This window comes from Megascapheus bottae, chromosome 13 (assembly GCF_031878675.1).
Source record: "Megascapheus bottae isolate mThoBot1 chromosome 13, mThoBot2.hap1, whole genome shotgun sequence".
Classification (NCBI taxonomy): Eukaryota; Metazoa; Chordata; class Mammalia; order Rodentia; family Geomyidae; genus Megascapheus; species Megascapheus bottae.
The window spans coordinates 11,614,999-11,633,881 of NC_143521.1; the positions used below are offsets into that span (position 1 = coordinate 11,614,999).

The window sequence follows — 18,883 nt, forward strand, 5'->3', positions numbered from 1 at the left end:
GTATTTTAGCCAGTCTATAAATCTTGCCATTATATCCCTGCAAGACTATCCAAGAAGATTCCCAGTAGGAAGGGGTATTTGATAGGGATAGTGTGCATTTCCAGCCTCTTCCTTCCCCAAAGTGGAGGATTGATTCCCTACACTAGGATAGACATGGTTCTCTGTTCACTGACGTTCAGATTTCATATTAACTTTGATTTTTTCACTATGGGAATTTTTTTTTAGCCAAAACAATATGAAGGAAAACAGCTGATCTATAATTCTACCATGTAAATAGTATGACTATTAATTCAGTTGTATTTGTTTTCATCATATGTACATCAGTGTGCATACATATATACATACCTGTGTGTATACCTGCATTACAGTTTTTATTGTGAAATTGACCTGTTGTACATTATATATGCCATATTGAGTACATCTGCATTGTTGTGTACCCATTACCACTGTCCATTTCCAGAAAATTTTCATTATCCCAAACTAAACACTATTATACCCATTAAACAACTCCTCATTCTTACCAACAGTAACCATTGTTCTACTTTCTAGTTCTGTATATTTAACTTTCTGAGTTTAGTATATAGGCAGAATCAGCAAATTTGTCCTTTGTGTCTGACTTACATCACTTATGTCTTCAGTGTTTGTTTCTGAGTTCTTGACATAGCTTGTTTGACCTGTTGTCATTATTAAAATAGAGATCAATTTAATCATGTTTGTAAAAGAATACTATTTTAATAATTAAGAATTTGAAAGCAAAATGATTGGAAACAAAGTATGGCTGAGACAAAACTATTAATATAAGTTTGAACAGTGTTTATAAGAACTAAAAAAAAGAACTAAAATAGTTCAGAACTAAAAAAGTTAAATGTCATATCGTTTGAAGTTGGAGGAGTCAGGTTGGCATATAGTGTGGAGGTGCTTTATTATTATACAAGTGCCTTTTTGTTTAACAAACTTCTCAAACCCACACCATCATTCTGGTTAGTCAACAGATTGTGTTACTGTCAGAATCTTGGTTTTGATTTGATTCCATTCTACCCCTAACTTTGTATTTGATTTCATTGTGATTTTTGTAATACTTCCAAGGGATCATATGAAAATTTCTCCATGGACTGCTTTGTACTTCTAATAGTTTGTGAATACTTACTTAGGCTTTAATACTTAGAACTACATCAGTGACATGTTAGAGAAAAAATAGTTTGCATCTTCTGTATCTTCCAGTCAGGGGATAGCATGTTGGTGAGACTTCTTCTTGAACAAAAAGGTTAAGCCTAAGCCCAAGGTATTTCCAATTCTGACCGATCTGCATTGCATATCTCAGTCCAGAAGTTAAAAGTTTGGGGCTTGAGAGTACATCACAGTTGTAAATCAGGTTAGTCCTGATAACACGCACACCTCATGATTCCTTGGGCGATGGTTAAGTATAATGTGAAGTCATATTTTGCCTAGGGAATTACATTATAAGATTATCACTTGCTTAAAGTGAAACAGAAAATCATAGACAGTTGTTAGTTGATCACATTGATTATACCTTCAGTGAAACCAAAGATGAAGAAGTTGTGTTTAGGAGTCATGATGTATGAAAAATGTCTGCAGCAGACCCAAGAATCTCATTTCACACAGCAAGATTTCAGGCAATCAGATTACCTTTACCACTTTTACTCCCTTGAGTAGAGAGAAGCATATATTTTTCAAGTAGAGCTCCAACTCATCTGAATTCACCGTTTTTAATTGATTCCTCCTAGTTTTAATTGGTTCCTCCCTTGCCAAGGGAAAGTATTTGAATTCCCGTGGTTTTCAAATTTAAATTTTCTGCATCTGGTCTGTCTTAGATTCTTATTCATGACCTAACCCCAGAAACAGCTTCTTCAGAATGCAGATCATGGGGGCCTTTGGAATCCAACAGTAAAGATTGGTATTACTTTGTCTCTCCCAGTTATCACGCTTACCAGATGTAGATCTTCCAGAACTTGGAAGACAGAGGCAGGAAAGGCAGGATCACAAAGCTAGTCTGAGCAACTTAACAAGACTAGGAAGTGTAGAAATCCCCCATCTGTCTTTAAACCCCTCCCACTTGGAGAGTGGGTGAGATCAGCAGTATTGCTGGGGGAGCTAGCTGGAAAGAAACTCAAGTCTACCACTGGACCTAATGAATTTGAACCTTCAGTGAAACAGATTTTTTTTCTTTTTCTTTTTCTTTTTTTTTTTTTTTGCCAGTCCTGAGCCTTGAACTCGGGGCCTGGGCACTGTCTTTGGGATTTCTCAAGGCTGGCGCTCTACCACTTGAGCCACAACACCATCACCTCAATGATATTAGTGAACTTCATTCATCAAATAGAAAAAGAACCCATATTAACCATTAGTTCAGTATTGTTACCTTATGTAAAAGGATAAAAGTTTATTCCTAAAAAAGAGCACAAGAGGGGCTGGGAGTTTGGCGTAGTGGTTAAAGTGCTTGCTAGCCTGCATGAAGACCCAGGTTCGATTCCTCGGTACCACATACATAGAAAAAAGCCGGAAGTGGTGCTGAGGCTCAAGTGGTAGAGCTCTAGCCTTGAGAAAGTCCAAGGACAGTGCTCAGGCCCTGAGCTCAAGCCCAGGACTGGCCAAAAAAAAAAAAAAAAAAAAAGAGCACAAGAAAAGAAAAAGTAATTTTTAAGAGTGTATTACTGCCATAATACTCAGTGTACATACATGAAAATGGACCTAGGGGGGCGAGGAGTTTGGCCTAGTGGTAGCGTGCTTGCCTAGCAGGCATGAAGACCCAGGTTCAATTTCTCAGTACCACATACACAGAAAAAGCTGGAAGTGGTGCTGTGGCTCAAGTGGTAGAGTTTTAGCCTTGAGAAAGTCCAAGGATAGTGCTCAGGCCCTGAGTTCAAGCCCCAGGACTGCCCCCCCCCCAAAAAAAATGGAGCTAGGAAACTTGAGGAAGTAGGTAGGATGGGATTGATGGGAGGAGGAACTGTGATGGAAGTGGTGACTGAAGCATTGTACACATAAATGGACATGCTAAATTGGAAAAGCTTTGTACTAGTAATTGAAGAGAGAAAAAGAGACACAGTGGTGCACACCTATAATCTTCCAGCACTGTGAAAACAAGAAGATTGTACGTTTGAGGACTGCCTGGCCTTCCTAGTGAGACTTTGTCTCAAAAAAAAGAAAGAAAAAGGAAGGAAGGAAGGAAGGAAGGAAGGAAGGAAGGAAGGAAGGAAGAAAGAAAGAAAGAAAGAAAGAAAGAAAGAAAGAAAGAAAGAAAGAAAGAAAGAAAGAAAGGAGGGGGAAGGGGAGGATCTAACTTACATGAATTCGCTTAAAGATGAATTACCTTAATTGGTTTGAAGGCATTTTATATGACTTGTTTAGAAAGTAAGTTTTGGCTGGGATTGGTGGCTCATGTCTGTAATCTTAGCTACTCTGGAGGCTGAGATCTGAGATCACAGTTCAAAGCTAGCCTGGGCAGGAAAGTTTGAATCTTTTTTTTTTTTTTTGTGGGTCATGGCGCTTGAACTCGGTGTGGGCACTATCCCTGAGCTCTTCAACTTAAAGCTACTGCCCTACCCTTGAGCCAAGCCCGACTTCGCATTTTCTAGAGGTTAATTGGAGATAAGAGTCTCAGGTCATTTTGTGCCTGGGCTGGCTTTGAACCTCGATCCTCAGATCTTAGCCTCCTGTGTAGCTAGAAATGACCCAGTGGCCTAAAGTACAAGAATACTAGTCTTGAACACAAAAACTCAGGGATAGTGTGCAGGCCCTGAGTTTAAGCCCCAGGAGTAGAACAAAAACAACAACAAAAAAGAATAACAAAAAATAAGTTTTGTTCCCTTATAAAGTTAGTTTCTGGGGGGTTGATGGAGGGAGAAGAAAACAATTATAAAACGAGAAGTAGAGTTTAGAATATCTTCAATAATATTACTTAAGTGACTTTTACATTTTGTCTACAGAAAATCTATCTATCCAAGACCAGGCATTTATGTTGGAAGGTGAATTGGTTCTAAAATATATCTTTGGGGATCTTTGAATCATTGAATATAATTAATAAGTGGAGATTAACAATGCATGTGAGCTTCAGAAATTATGGTATCATCGGTCTGATCAGTATTTTTGTTACTTTGCTTTGTAATTGAATCAAAATTTAGAAGTGATTATGTTTGCAAAATGATAAATAGATTAAATCATGAAAGTTGTCCCTTTATACAAATATACAGATAATAGCTCTAATAAGATTGGCTAGATTTAGGTAAAATTACAAGGTGATGGGAGAGATTTGAATGATTAATCTATGTAACCAGAAGTTTAAGAATTTGTTAAGCAGATATGGCAGATGGTTTAATAGTTTGTGATCAGGTGTTTTGAGCTTTACTTGGCATTCCATTTCCTTGAAGGAAATTGGTTCTTCTTTAAAAATTAGAATAAATGATTCCTTAATAGTTAAAGAGAATGTATTTTTCAAAGTTTCTGTAACTTTGTATGTGAGCCACAGTTTCTTTAATTTGCCAAACAATTTTATTGTGATGTAATACAGTGTATGTTAATCAAGTAAAAGTAAAAATATGGAAAGAATTATTTGATTTATCAGAAGGGGTGATTTTTTTGTCTGCTTCTACATATAAAAATGTTTTTATTTTTTATTGTTATAAAAATGATATACAGAGAATTATAGTTATATAATTTGGGTAACAAGCACATTTCTTTACAGATAAGTCTGTAGATTTTCTTTCAGAATCACCAAAAAATAAAATGCCAGGCTGGGAGTTTGGCCTAGTGGTAGAGTGCTTGCCTAGCATTCAGGTTCGATTTCTCAGTACAACATACATGGAAAAAACCAGAAGTGGTGCTATGGCTCAAATGGTAGAGTTCTAGCCTTGAGAAGCCCAAGGACAGTGCTCAGGCCCTGAGTTCAAGCCCCAGGGCTAACAAAAAGAAAAAAAAAATACCTTCTGTTATCTCAAAGCGAAATAAAAAAAGACATCAGTTTTGCTATTGGTTGGTAGTAGTTTTCGTTGCTTTAGTTTTTGTAAGAAAGGAAAGGTTCCAAGTAGGAATGGAGGAGGGAGCCTGGCAAATCTGTCCCCCAATAAAGCCATGAACCTGTATCAGTTGCTTATTTCTCAAATCTTATCTTTCTCTTTTTCTTTCTTTCTTTTTTTCTTTCTTTCTTTCTTTCTTTTTCTTTTTCTTTTTCTTTTTTTTCTAGAGCTGAGGACTGAACTTCAGGGCCATGCACTTGCTGGGCAAGTGTTCTTCCATTGAACTAAATCCCCAACCCCGATAGTAGTTTTATATTTGTTGTCAGACTAGAATTTTTATTTAAAAAATGTTAGTACAAATTTTTAATGCCTTTTTCTATTTTATGGGTAGTTTGCAAGGCAATAAGATAAAAATTACTGATGCTATATAGTTAGACTCTGTTTTATAGTGTTCCTACCATTTTTAGCATTTTTGAATGATTTGCTTATGGTTGATTTGTTCTTGGCAAAAATGAACATGCCATCAGTTTCCTTTGCTCTGTAGAAATATCAGAAAATTTTTTTTCTAATACAGCAAGTTATTTATTTTCTTGGATACTAGAGACAAACATCTTTATTAAAGACACCACCAAAATTTTGGCAGATATTTCAAAGCAGATTTTAAGTCAGGCATTGGTGGCTCACGCCTGTATTACTAGCTACCCAGGAGATTTGAAGATCAAGGTTCAAAACCTGGGCAGAAAAGTCTGAGACTCTGTTATTTCCAATTAATCATTAATATGGCTGAAGTAGAGCTGTGACTCAAGAGGTAGAGCACTATCCTTGAGCAGAAAAGCTCAGCAACAGTCCCTTGGCCCTGAATTCAAGCCTCGGGACCAACACACACAAAACAAAACAGATTTGTAAATGTAATACTTTCTTTTCCAATTGGCAGCACTTTGAAAAGACAGCACAATTTGAATCAACATTAATTCATTTTATTTATGTATTTATTTATTTGTGCTGGCCCTGGGGCTTGAACTCAGGGCTTGGGATCTGTCCCTGAACTTTTTTGCTCAAGGATAGCACTCTACCACTTGAGTCATAGCTTCACTTCTAGCTTTTTTTCATAGTTCATTGGAGATAGGAGTCTCACAAACTTTTCTGCTTGGGCTGCTTCAAACCCAAAGCCTCAGATCTCAGCTTCCTGAGTAACTAGGATTACAGACATGAGCCACCAGCTCCCAGCTTTAAAATCCTTATATTTTATTTTCATATTTATTTATTTATTGCCAGTCCTGAGGCTTGAACTCAGGGTTTGAGCACTATCCTTGGACTTTCCCAAGGCTAGTCCTCTACCACTTGAGATACAGTGCCACTTCCATCTTTTTCTGTATATGTGGCACTGAGGAATCGAACCCGGCTCTTCGTGCATGCTAGGGAAGCACTCTACCATTAGGCCAAACTCCTGGCCCCTAAAATCCTTACATTTTTAAGACTTAGAATAGTAAACTGATCTTTGAAAATTTTCCAGTTCAGCCAAGTCCTTGTGACTACAGTAGATAGGAGTTTGAGAATCTGAAGCTGCATAGTCATTCCTATAAGTTGATTGGTAAAACACATGTGACGGTTAGCTTTCGGGTAGAATAGACTTTGAACAAGTTAGATGATGGGTTCAGTTTCCTTTCCTTTCAGGCTTCTAAAGGAGAATATCCTCTTTTATCTATTTTAGGTCCTCAGAATGGTTGGAATGATCCTCCAGCTTTGAACAGAGTACCCAAGAAGAAGAAGGTATTAGAAAGAAGATGTTCATCTTATGCTCTGAAAATGTTAATTGGTAGACAACTAGTAAGGCAGAATTTGCTAGATGATATAGTTAAAGTATATTTCAACATGTTTCTTTTCTTAATATATAATAATAAGAAAGTAACGGGTAGTATGTAAAAACTTTGCCTTTAAGAAAGCAAGGTATTCAAGGCCAGGAGTTTGGCCTAGTGGTAGAGTGCTTGCCTAGCATGCACGAAGACCTGGGTTCGATTCTTCAGTACCACATACATAACAACATAGCAAAAAGCCAGAAGTGGTGCTGTGGCTCAAGTGGTAGAGACCTAGCCTTGAGAAAATCCAGGGACAGTGCTCAGGCCAAGCCCAGGACTGGTAAAAAAAAAAAAAAAAAAAAAAAAAAAAAAAAAAAAAAAAAAGCAAGGTATTAATTTCTAGTAGGCCTCTTTCAGACAGTAAGAAACAAAAAAAGGGTTGCAGACTTTTTTTTTTAAGGAATTACCTTGCTCTTTGAGTTCCAGCAATGATCATGACTTTGAGTGAATATGTTTGAACATTTTATCTATTACATGTAATAATGGATGAATAAATAGCCTTTTAGTTGAGCATTGTTATATGTCACTAATTGTGAAGAGCCATTTCAACACAAAGAAAGAATTTTCTTTCTACTTTAAAAATTATTCCTGATGCTTTTCCTCAAAGGCATATAATAGTAGTAGAGGCCATAAGGTAAAATTGGAAGATATTAAGTGAGCAAGGAAAGATAAGATTTGGGTACTAATAATGGGAAATTTAGTGCTTAATTAATTTATTTATTTATTGTGGGTCATGGGGCTTGAATTAGGCCTGAGCACTGTTCCTGAGCTCTTCAGCTCAAGGCTACCACGCTAACCTGGAGCAAGCCCCACTTCCCATTTTCTAGAGGTTAACTGGAGATAAGAGTCTCAGGTCCTTTTGTGCTCAGGCTGGCTTTGAACCTTGATCCTCAGATCTTAGCCTCCTGTGTAACTAGGATTATAAGCATGAGCCACTGCACCTGGCATACTACATTTAGTTTGATAGAATTAACAAGTAATATCTATTTAGTGATCTAAGAAATAGTATTAGATCCTGACGGCACATGTACAGTACATGCAATTCATATACCACTAAATACAGTTTTGTAAACTTGACATACTTTTTCAGAAATGCTTGGTTTTGGCTTTCCTTTCTTGACATTAAGTATAAAAGGACAAGGGAGACAGAGAGATCCAGGTAAAAGTTTCCTACACATTTTAGTCACATTAGTTCCTCAGAGTTCTGTGTAAAATTTCATTTGAAAAGATTGTTCTATTTTTTAACATGGAATGTACTATTAGCACCCTTAATTATAAATGGAAGAAATGTTGTAATCCACTTTAGTCATAGTTTTATTTTTCCCTCTTTGAAAAGATGCCTGAAAACTTCATGCCTCCTGTTCCTATCACCTCGCCAATCATGAATCCCCTGAGTGACCCTCAGTCACAGATGCTGCAGCAGCAGCCTTCAGCTCCAGTGCCACTGTCAAACCAAGCTTCCTTCCCACAGCCACATCTGGCAGCTGGCCAGACCTTCCACGGCATACAGCAGCCTCTTGGTCAGGCCGGCATGCCACCCGCTTTCTCAAAACCCAATATTGAAGGTGCCCCAGGAGCTCCCATTGGAAATACCATTCAGGTAACAGTCGAGCTGTGAATGGGGAAATGGCTGTTTCAGAACTCTTTAATGTGTTACCTTATGGTTTTACCATTAATGCCTAAATTTGGTTTAAGTTTAGGCAGTGTCATCCCTTTTTGTTAAAGATTAACTGTGTATGTCTATCATTTTGCAATTAAGTGACCTTATACATACTGTAGAGAGAGTTAAATATTTGACACTATATATTGATATTTATAATATTTTATTTGATCAAGTCAGTAGTCACAGTTTAGAGTAATCATATCTGGAGTTGGTATACAAAACCATTTTACTATTTTCAAAAGCTTTTCTCTTCATAATATTGAAGTATAATGAATTATATATTTTTGTTTGTTTTTAGTCAGTCACGGGGCTTGAACTCTGGGCTTGGGCACTGTCCCCGAGCCCTTCAGGCCAAGGCTAGGGCTCTACCACTGTAACCACAGAACCACTTCTAGTGTTCTGGTCATTAATTGGAGAATAAGTATGTATGAAGGCCAATACCCTTAGGTTTAAATGGAGATAGACATTTTTCTCATTTTTGACACATACAGCTACTTGGCACAATCCTAGATGTTGAAAATCTAATAAATTTCCTAGTGAGACTTAGACCAAAGGTGCTTTGATATTCATAAAGAGCTTGAATCAGTATCCATATAAGCCAATGCAGCAAACTACTGCCCAAGTAAAAAACTAGTTCTGTTTCTCTCTGACTTATTGAAGTATAATTTGTAAAAATTATATGTATCTATCACAAGAGTATGCTTTGCTATTAAGAGGTAATTTGCTTAAGAAATTTCTAAATACTATAAGTTGCATTATAAAAACAAATATTTTGCCGGGCCCGGTGGTTCACACCTGGAATCCTAGCTACTCAGGAGGCTGAGATCTGAGGATCAAGGTTCAAATCCAGCCTGGGCACAAAAGTCCTAAAGTCCCTGAGATTGTTATCTCCAGTTAACCACTAGAAAACTGGAAGTGGCACCGTGGCTCACAACCAACAACAACAACAAAAAAGTTTCATGAAGGTAGGAAGATTTATTTCTTTTCACAAAAGAACAGGTTGTAAAGAATGCCTTTGTTTGTGTGATTTACATGTTTTTGTTTTTGGGGTAGCTCCCCAATGATCTAGAATTAGACCAGTCTTCTCGTACTGTTCACATCTAGACCAGAACCTCAGTTATCTTCCAAGGGAATTGACATAGTGTTTAGCCAGGTCAGTATTGAGCTGCTTGCCTTCTTTTATGTCTGGGATGTGTCTCAGTGTTAGCATATGTGAAACCTAATTCTTTTACTTAAACTTTTATTGTTTTCTATTTCAGTAAATGTTACCACAGTCTTTCCTGTTGAATCCAGAAACACACACACACACACACACACACACACACAAACAACCCTCCTATAGTCCTCTTTTTGCTCTCTTCTCTTTAACCTCTGTTTCAATTCTATTTCCAAAGTTTTTCTGTTATTGTTCTAAAGTGTTTTTCAATCTCTTCTCTGCATTTCTACTCTGGACCATGCTGATTCTCTCCCATCTTTATCAGTGCTGGAGCCTAATTGTTCTGATGTCTGCTTTGGTTTGTCTCTAATCTGGCCGTGTATCTTCATTCCTTCAAACACTGCATCTTCCCATTGTTCTCATCATAATGACCAGAATATTTAACATTATCACAAAAGCCTCAGTTCTCACCCCTTCTTGCTATCTCTGCTTAAGCTATATGACAATTTTAATTCCCTTGTATCTTGATTCTTCCTTCATGCATGTTATTCTTTCTATCTTGGGATGCTTTTTCTTTCCCACTTAGTTAGCTCTTAATTGGAAAAGTAAGTACCTTTCTGAAATAATTCTCTCAAGGGAGCCTTTATTTCCCTTTAGTCAAATCCCAGTTGTCATATCTTTTGGTTCACCTAGCATTAACTTACTATAGTTATCTTACATATGTTTATAACATTTTAAAGGTTTTCTGTTCCATTCATCTGTAAAACACCTTAAGGACTGAGCTCATTTCTATATTAGCTATTCCCATAGGTTGCCAGAGCCTAGCACAGAATTGCCTGACATTTTCTAAGTGAGTGAAAAAATGAACTAACAAGTCACAATTCAGAAAATTTAACTGTTCCTTTTTGTTCTTCCTTTTAAGTACTCAACAGTATCATGATCTGTCTTAACTTGTGTCTTCATTTTGTAGTTTTGATAAGTGTTGATGATAGTGTTCCATTCAGCACTCTCGAAGAAGAAAACTGAGAATAGTAGATAAACAAAAAAGAGCCCTCAAGCAGAGGATGGGACCAATTGTGTTTCCAAGCCTTATTTTATTTCCCCTGGCACAGACTTGCTTCCTATTGGTTCAATACAATAACCAATATACTCCATCAATCAGTTACTTATATCCATGCCTGCTTATGAAAATCCAATCTGTAGAATGAATGCTTGTACTTTCAGCTTTACTCATCCTAGGTAGTTTTTCATGTGAAATTTTTATTTGATTTTGAATGAACATACATACATACATATATACAGATATATGTATGTATGTATGTATGTAAGTATGTATTGGTTTCTTTTTATTGCATAGTTTTAGGCCATTGTACATAAAATATCTCCAGGTTGGCCGGGAGTTTGGCCTAATGGTAGAGTGCTTGCCTAGCATGCACAAAGGCCTGGGTTCAATTCCTCGGTACCACATACATACAAAAAAAAAGCCAGAATGGTGCTGAGGCTCAAGTGCTAGAGCTCTAGCCTTGAGAAAGTCCAAGGACAGTGCTCAGGCCCTGAGCTCAAGCCCAGGACTGGCAAAAAAAAAAAAAAAAAAAATACCTCCAGGTCATATCTGATCCTTTTTATAATACAATTCTTCCAGCATGTACAGTCTTTGCCAACAGAAAAAATTACCAAGAAACCAATTCCAGATGAGCACCTCATTCTCAAGACCACATTTGAAGATCTTATCCAGCGCTGCCTTTCTTCAGCCACAGACCCTGTATGTATTTTTTCCTCACATTTTGCTTAATCCTTTGGGGAGCTGTTCTATAACTATTGCTTAAAATCATACAATATACATTTCTTATAAGTAATAAAATTATCACTTACAATTTTAGTTACATTTGATTTTATTATAGACATATCTAGTAAAATAATCTACTGATAGGTAGATTGGTAGTATTTATTATACAGATTACGATTAAGTAAAGAACAATTATTTAACACTAAAGGTTAGGGTCAGAATTTCAGCTCACATAGGCTGAGTCTAGATTTCATACCCCCAGTCACCAACTTATACTGCCTTTTATTAGCAAAAGTAGAATGTAATAGTGGTATTCAAGAAACTCTGATGTGCATGTTATTTCTGAGTTTACATTGAAACATTTGAAAATAAGTTGTCATCTTTGACATTGCAAGGACCTTAAAAATAGTTAAGTATTGGAGTGAATACACTGTTTTGTTAAACAGAATATTTTCTGGACAACACTGTGTCCCCACATAGCATATAACAGACATTTAATAAAATGGTGTCATATCTAAGGTTATTGTGCATTATGGGTAACTAAGTTGATTACTTTGTACTTTTAAAACTGTTCATTTTAATTTTAGATTTATTTATTTCACTATTCTCACTCTTCTAGGATTAAGATAGGGAAGGGGGAAACAGCAATTCTTAGTTTGATTGTGAGAATGTCTGTGTAGTAGCAATGACAAAAATCCACAGAGCTAGGCTGTTTTTACTAAGGTTCTGTTTTTATGCTAATAAACATTGAATACATTTTTTAAAGTGATTGGCCACAGAAGATGGCAGAAATCCATGGCCCAGCTTTATCAAATTTTGTTGAGCTTAACCCCTCTGAGTTATCAAATTGTTGTCTTCTGGGTGCCCTGGAACCCTAGGTAGAAAAGAGTCAACTCCTTTAATTAACAGATAGCTTCCCCAGCCACTCAAATCTTGGGGGTTAGGCTTTTGTAGCTAGGTAGAACTAGCTGTGGATTCCCTGAAAGGTCTGTTTCAATCAGTAGTTTGAAATATTTTTACAAAATGGGCATATTTCTATTTTTACTTTAGGTGTTAGAACCTGGTATGTAATATAATCCTTAACAGGCATTTCTTCCTCAAAGGCACAAGGAACACTTGAGCATCGGAGACTTGTACTTGATGTTGCTCCTGCTTAGAGCTCATTCCCCACACACCTGCCTGCATTGCTCACATGTCCAGGAGTCATCAGACTTTTCTTTATCACCAGCACTTCTGGCTGGCTTTTCCGGTTAACTGTTTTCATCACCATCCTACACTGTTTACTTAACTTCTTTTCTTATTCATTAGAATATGCTTGGTCCCCAGCATAGCACACAATAGGTATTAAGGAAGGAAAGAAAATTCCTTAAGAACAGATTTTCTAGAGCTTTGCAAGTAAGTACTCTGCTACTGAGCCACAGATCATTTCATTTTTCTTTCTTGCTGCTTTAAAGGCATGAGGGGTAATGGCTCAAGTGGTAGAGCACCTGCCTACAATAAACCTGAGACCCTGAGTTAAAACCCCAGTATCACTCTCCAAGAAGTATCGAGTTAAGAGAAGAGGCAAAATTAAAGATACTGAAGAAATGCTTCTAAACATTTCAGTAGTACTTCTGAAAAGTTTAAACAAGATTCCATCAAGTGCCTTCTACCACTGATAGTCTGTGGTAACTAAACTTGGACCTTCTTTTCTGTGGTACACAGTGCTGCCTGTAGAGGCAAATGCACATAGCACAGTTGTACACCCTCCACTTTATATACGGAAAGGAAGTCTTGTCCTCTATCTTTCCACTATTCCTACTTTAAACCATCACTGATAGCCATTATTGTTCAAGCTTTCTTGGTCATAGTTGTATCTAGTTCTTTGAAGCCATTTAATATCTTAATATAAGTATTAAATAAGCCCTTTAGTGTCTTGAGTATAAGTTCTAGTAAAATGAGATAGGGCAAGCTCTTTGGATTAAAGTTAGTGTTCAGATATGACATCTGTTTTTCCTTTCTTGCAGCAAACCAAGAGGAAGCTTGATGATGCCAGTAAACGTTTGGAGTTTCTATATGATAAACTTAGGGAACAGACAGTAAGTTTGGGAGGATAAAAGGATTCCCATTATTATTATTATTCTCAGTTGGTAGCACTATCATTCATATGATTGAGGGTAAATTTTTCATACAGTTTTAGAATGAGCTTTTTTGCCTCTAATTATCTAAATCCTGGGGAGTGTTAGAAGAGAGGGAAAAAATTTAACCCTTTTTGAAACAACACAGGCAGGCTTATATTAACCCTAAAGTAATCAACATTCTGTTGTTGATTTTATATGGCCCATGGACCAGATAATCAAAGACTACATAGGTACTTGGTTGTCCAGAGAAGAAATCTATAATTATTGTCATAGTCTTAAGACCAAGGTCATTTTCCTGTGGAACGAGCTGTATCATAAAGGCAAAGCCAAATGTATTCTCTGTATAAGTAGGCAGTGTTCTGTAACTGTGAAGATAGCTTATCCACAGCAAGGAGTCAGTTTACTCACTCTTCTCTCTCTCCACCCATTCATTCCTGGCTACAATTGTTTATTAATGAAAGTACTATGATGGGAGAGACAAAAAGAAAAAGAACTAGCACTTTTTGTATTTTTATATTTTAGAATTCTCCATTCCTACTCCCATCAGATAAAAGTAACCGTTTGTTTTATGAGAACCAAGCCAAAAAAAATTATTTAAAAGTGGATAGAACATGGCCCCAAGACAGATCTGAAGTAAACTCATCTGGCTACATTATAGACATGTATACCAAGTAATAACATAGAAAATGACCTATGAGTTTTATGGTTCTAAGATATGACAAAGCTAGATACAGTGGTAAATGACATTCATTCCTAGCTACTCAGGAGGTTGAAGCAGATGGATCAGAAACAGCTTAGACCATTACAGAATATGACAAAATGACACAAATTAGTTAAGAGGGCTGGGGTTATGGCTTAGTGGTAGGATGGTTGCCTCACATGCACAATGCCCTGAGTTTAATCTTCAACTCTGCAAAACATAGAAAAGGACTGAGGGGCGGGGACTGCTGCAACAGGGATTTAAACAGTAAAGGAAAGCAACCAGGTAAACTGTGGTAAATTAACTATGTGGCTAAGCCTATGTCTGTACTCATGGAAGTGGACAAAATATTCACCATCTGATGGCCTGGAGTTTGGCCTAGTGGTACAGTATTTGCCTAGCATGCACGAAGACCTGGGTTTGATTCCTTGGTACTACATATATAGGAAAGCTGGAAGTGGTGCTGTGCCTCAAGCGATAGAGCCCTAGCCTTGAGGATAGCCTAACAGCAGTGCTTAGGCCCTGAGTTCAAGCCAGGACTGGCAAAAAAAAAAAAATTGCAGAGGCAGTTTTCACTAAATTGGTTCCTGATTTTTTTTTTGTTTGTTTTACTTTGTTTTAGGCTGCAAGAATTTTTTTTTATCTCATTTATTTATATAAGAAAATTTGCTAAAAGTATGAGGTTCTGGGCTAGGAGTTTGGCCTAATGGTAGAGTGGCCTGCCTAGCAAGCATGAAGGCCTGGGTTCAATTGCTCAAGTCCCAGGACTGACAAAAAAAAAAAAAAGTATGAGACTGTCTAAAATAGTTGAAGTTCTTAATCGGAAAGAGATATTAGCATTTCAACATTTCAGCTTGGTTGCATTTCTTTTTTATTTTTTTTTTGGGGGGGGTCATGAGCCAAGCCCTACTTCCTGTTTTTTTAGGTTAATTGGAGATAAGAATCTCATGTCCTTTTGTGCCCAGGATGGCTTTGAACTTTGATCCTCAGTTCTCAGCCTCCTGAGTAGCTAGAATTACAGGAGTGAGCCACTGTGCCCAGCTTTGGTTGCATTTCTTAAAAAACAAAAACAGAAAAACCCAATACCTAATTTGTTACAAATTTATAAACAACTTATTTACATACATCACTTTGTCATATTTCTAGTTTATAGGGTAACAATTACTTGACTGAAGAAACAATGTTTAGAAATGCTAGAATGGTTCATGCATCTTTTAAATATTTATTTCACATTCTACTTTAAATATCTGGGTTTAATATTTAAAGGGTATCATGGGAAATATTCCTTTAGTTTAACTCATTTGATTCCATCTTTATTTCAGCTTTCACCAACAATCATCAATGGTTTACACAACATTGCAAGGAGCATTGAAACACGAAACTACTCGGAAGGATTGACCATCCATACCCACATCGTTAGCACCAGCAACTTCAGTGAGACCTCTGCTTTCATGCCAGTTCTCAAAGTTGTTCTGACCCAGGCCAATAAGCTGGGGGTCTGAAGAGCTCCATTCTCAACTGATCTTGTCATTTTTCCAAAGAAACATGTTTAGGGAAAAAATTTCAGACATGGACCAGTCCTTATTAGCATGTTTCCATAGCAGCCAGTCAGGGGCATTAACATTATTTCTGCAGATATACTCACTTAGACCTGCTCAAAACCCTGGTGCTTTCTTTTATTTTAATCTTTTGTTGACCATGATTTTCCTACTTTGCAAATAGTGTATTTCCTGGATTACACAAGGTATGGTTTCCTGATGTATTCTGAGAGAATGTGGTTTTAAAAACCTCAATATACTTTTTTAGAAAAGCTGCATCTGGTTATGCATAAAGCAGAGGTAAAACGAAGTTTCTTTCATGTCCTCACTACTTTCTTCATGTCAATCAGAATTAAAATGTGTAATCCTCTCTTGCAGTGTTAGAGTCTTTTTAAAAAAAAAAAAAAAAAGAAGAGGAAGACTGAGCCGGGCGCCAGTGGCTCAGGCCTGTAATCTTAGCTACTTAGGAGGCTGAGATCTGAGGATCTCGGTTTGAAGCCAGCCTGGGCAGGAACATCTCAGACTGTTATTTCTAACTACCAGAAATCCAGAAATGGTAGAACACTGGTCTCTCACACAAAAAGCTCAAGGTCAACTCCTAGACCTTGAGTTCAAGTCCCAGGACAGCAACAACAAACAAAAAGGCTGCTGGGCTAGAGATTTAGCTCTGACATAGTGATTACCTGCCATGTGTGAGGTCCTGAGTCTTGTCACCAGCCCTGCAGAGAATAAAAAATTATGGCAGTTTTTCCTTTTAATCCCGTTGTTGAATTCCAGCCATTCATTTAACTCTGTTTCATGTGTCTTAGTGTCCCTTGATCCTGAGCAAATAACTACATCTGGAAACTGCAACAGGTCTTAGCAAATATTAATAAAAATATCTTATCTATCCTTAAATATCTGTAAGAAAAGACTGAGCATTTTAATTTCTCTAGGATGTATAGAGTTTTTCTCCATTAGTGTTTTCAGTATGCTATTTGAATTCATTACCACTTTGTATTAGAAATTTGCTTGTTTTTTTTTTTTCCCTTTAAAAAAAAAAAAGCTGAAAGTGGAGCTGTGGCTCGAGTGGTAGAGTGCCAGCCATGATCAAAAGAAGCTTAAGGACAATACTCAGGTCCTGAATTCAAGCCCCAGGACTGGCAAAAAAGAAAAAAAAGAAATTATAGTTTGAGGCATTAAGTTCAGAAGGAAAACTTTCGGTCAACTTCCCAAATGAATCAAAACCACATTTTTATCAGCCAGCTTTTCTGTGAAGTAATTTTATTATAATCTGTCTTAAAAACCATGTGTAGTTGGGCACCAGTTGGGCACCCCCACCCCACCTAAAAAAAAATTGTAAACAAACAATAATGGTCCCCATGCAGTTAGTAGGAGAATCAGTTGCTGGTAGTTTTCATTGTTGGTGCAGTATTAGTGGACAGGGTTAGGAAACCAAAAAAGGAGCGGTGGGAGTATGTAGTTTGAAGTAATTGCATCAAGCATTCTCACAATTTGGATGAAATAGTTTTCAAGAACCTGCCAATTCCCTTTGCTGGGTTCCCCCACTCAAGAAAACACCTAGAAATCAAGTCGGGCGTGGTGGTTCACACCTGTAATCCTAGCTACTCTGGAGGCTTAGATCTGAGGATCACAGTTGGAAGCCAGCCTGGGCACTAAAAAGTCAATGAGACTCTTATCTCCAATTAATCACTAGAAAATGGGAAGTGAGGCTGTGGCTCAGAGATAGGGCAGTAACCTTGAGCTGAAGAGCTCAGGGACAGCTCCCAAGCCCCGATTTCACACCCGATTTCAAACCCCATGACACACAAAACAACAACACCTAAAATCAATGAACCAGCCTTAGCTATTGGGTTTATAGGTAAATTTACATTACAAAGAAAAGGAGATGAGATTAGCTTTATTTCTCCACTTTTCCTTACATACTATTTCATCTACAGTTCTGTAGCCTCTGCTCAGTGCTCAGATAGGCATGAGAGCCTGTGTTGGCCAAGTAGCATACTATACATATATGTTAAATGCTTGCCAGCATTTTGCCATTGTCCTCAGGAGGTACAAGGTGTCGAACAGTTGAAGTGGATATGTGTTTTCCATCTTGAATTAATGTTCTAGAGATCTGCCATTTAGCAAACACTAATGTAGTTATATATGGAATGCCTACTGTAACTTTGTATAAACATCATTACTTCATTTTAATGGAGGTTTCAAACTGAGTTTTGTATGTCAGGTTAACATTCTGTGTGCCTAGAAGCTAGTGTAGGTCTGTGCTTTGATGCCTTAAAAACTCTCAGATTCTGTGGTTTTTCCAAAATCACCTTTTATGTATCAAGAGGCTTATACTGTACATGAGAGAAATAGTTGGCTTCCAGAACTGTGTGAAATGTCTGGGTATAGTGGCTTATTTATATTATGATATATTATGATCCTAGTGACTTGGGAGATGAGGATCCAAGGATCACAGTTTGATGCCAGCCCTGGCAAGTGGATGTCCCTTTTCTTTTTCTTCTCTCTTTCTTTCTTTCTTTCTTTTTTTCTTTCTTTCTTTCTTCCTTCCTTCCTTCCTTCCTTCCTTCCTTCCTTCCTTCCTTCCTTCCTTCCTTCCTTCCTCTCTCTCTCTCTCTCTCTCTCTCTCTCTCTCTCTCTCCTTTCCTTTCCTTTCCTTTCCTTTCCTTTCCTTCCCCTTCCCCTTCCTCTTCCCCTTCCCCTTCCCCTTCCCTTTCCAGTCCTGGGGCTTGAACTTGGCCTGAGCACTGTCCTTGGGCTTTCTCAAGGCTAGAGTTCTACCACTTGAGCCACAGGACCACTTCCAGCTTTTTCTATGTATATGGTACCAAGAAATTGAACCCTGGTCTTTGTGCATGCTAGGCACACACTTTACTACTGGGCCAAACTCTTGGCTCAAGTGGATGTTCTTGAGACTCCATCTCAACCAATGTCAGGAACCCATTTTCCCAACTATGAGGGAAGCTTCATGTCTGGGCACAGAGACATGTACTTGTCCTCCCCAGTGACACAGGAAAATACAAGCAGGCAGATTTCAGCCTAAGACAGCCGGGACATAAAGTGAAACACTACTTCAAATGTAACCAATAAA

General features: G+C 37.6%; 1 protein-coding gene across 27 annotated transcripts in view; it reads left to right on the forward strand.

Moving 5' to 3' along the window:
- Window positions 1–16,159, forward strand: part of Sec31a (SEC31 homolog A, COPII component) — a 79,361-nt gene extending 63,202 nt beyond the window's left edge. For 18 of the 27 annotated variants that reach the window (XM_090343312.1, XM_090343316.1, XM_090343318.1 and 15 more), the window contains 5 exons: window positions 6,682–6,740; window positions 8,163–8,426; window positions 11,288–11,407; window positions 13,438–13,509; window positions 15,574–16,159. In XM_090343312.1, coding sequence (XP_090199438.1) covers window positions 6,682–6,740; window positions 8,163–8,426; window positions 11,288–11,407; window positions 13,438–13,509; window positions 15,574–15,753 — 695 coding nt within the window. In that variant the 3' untranslated portion in view covers window positions 15,754–16,159. Of the gene's footprint in view, window positions 1–3,944; window positions 3,984–6,681; window positions 6,741–8,162; window positions 8,427–11,287; window positions 11,408–13,437; window positions 13,510–15,573 lie in introns of all 27 variants that reach the window. The other 9 variants (XM_090343310.1, XM_090343315.1, XM_090343314.1 and 6 more) reach the window with 1 other exon arrangement.
- The last annotated feature ends 2,724 nt before the right edge of the window (window positions 16,160–18,883 follow it).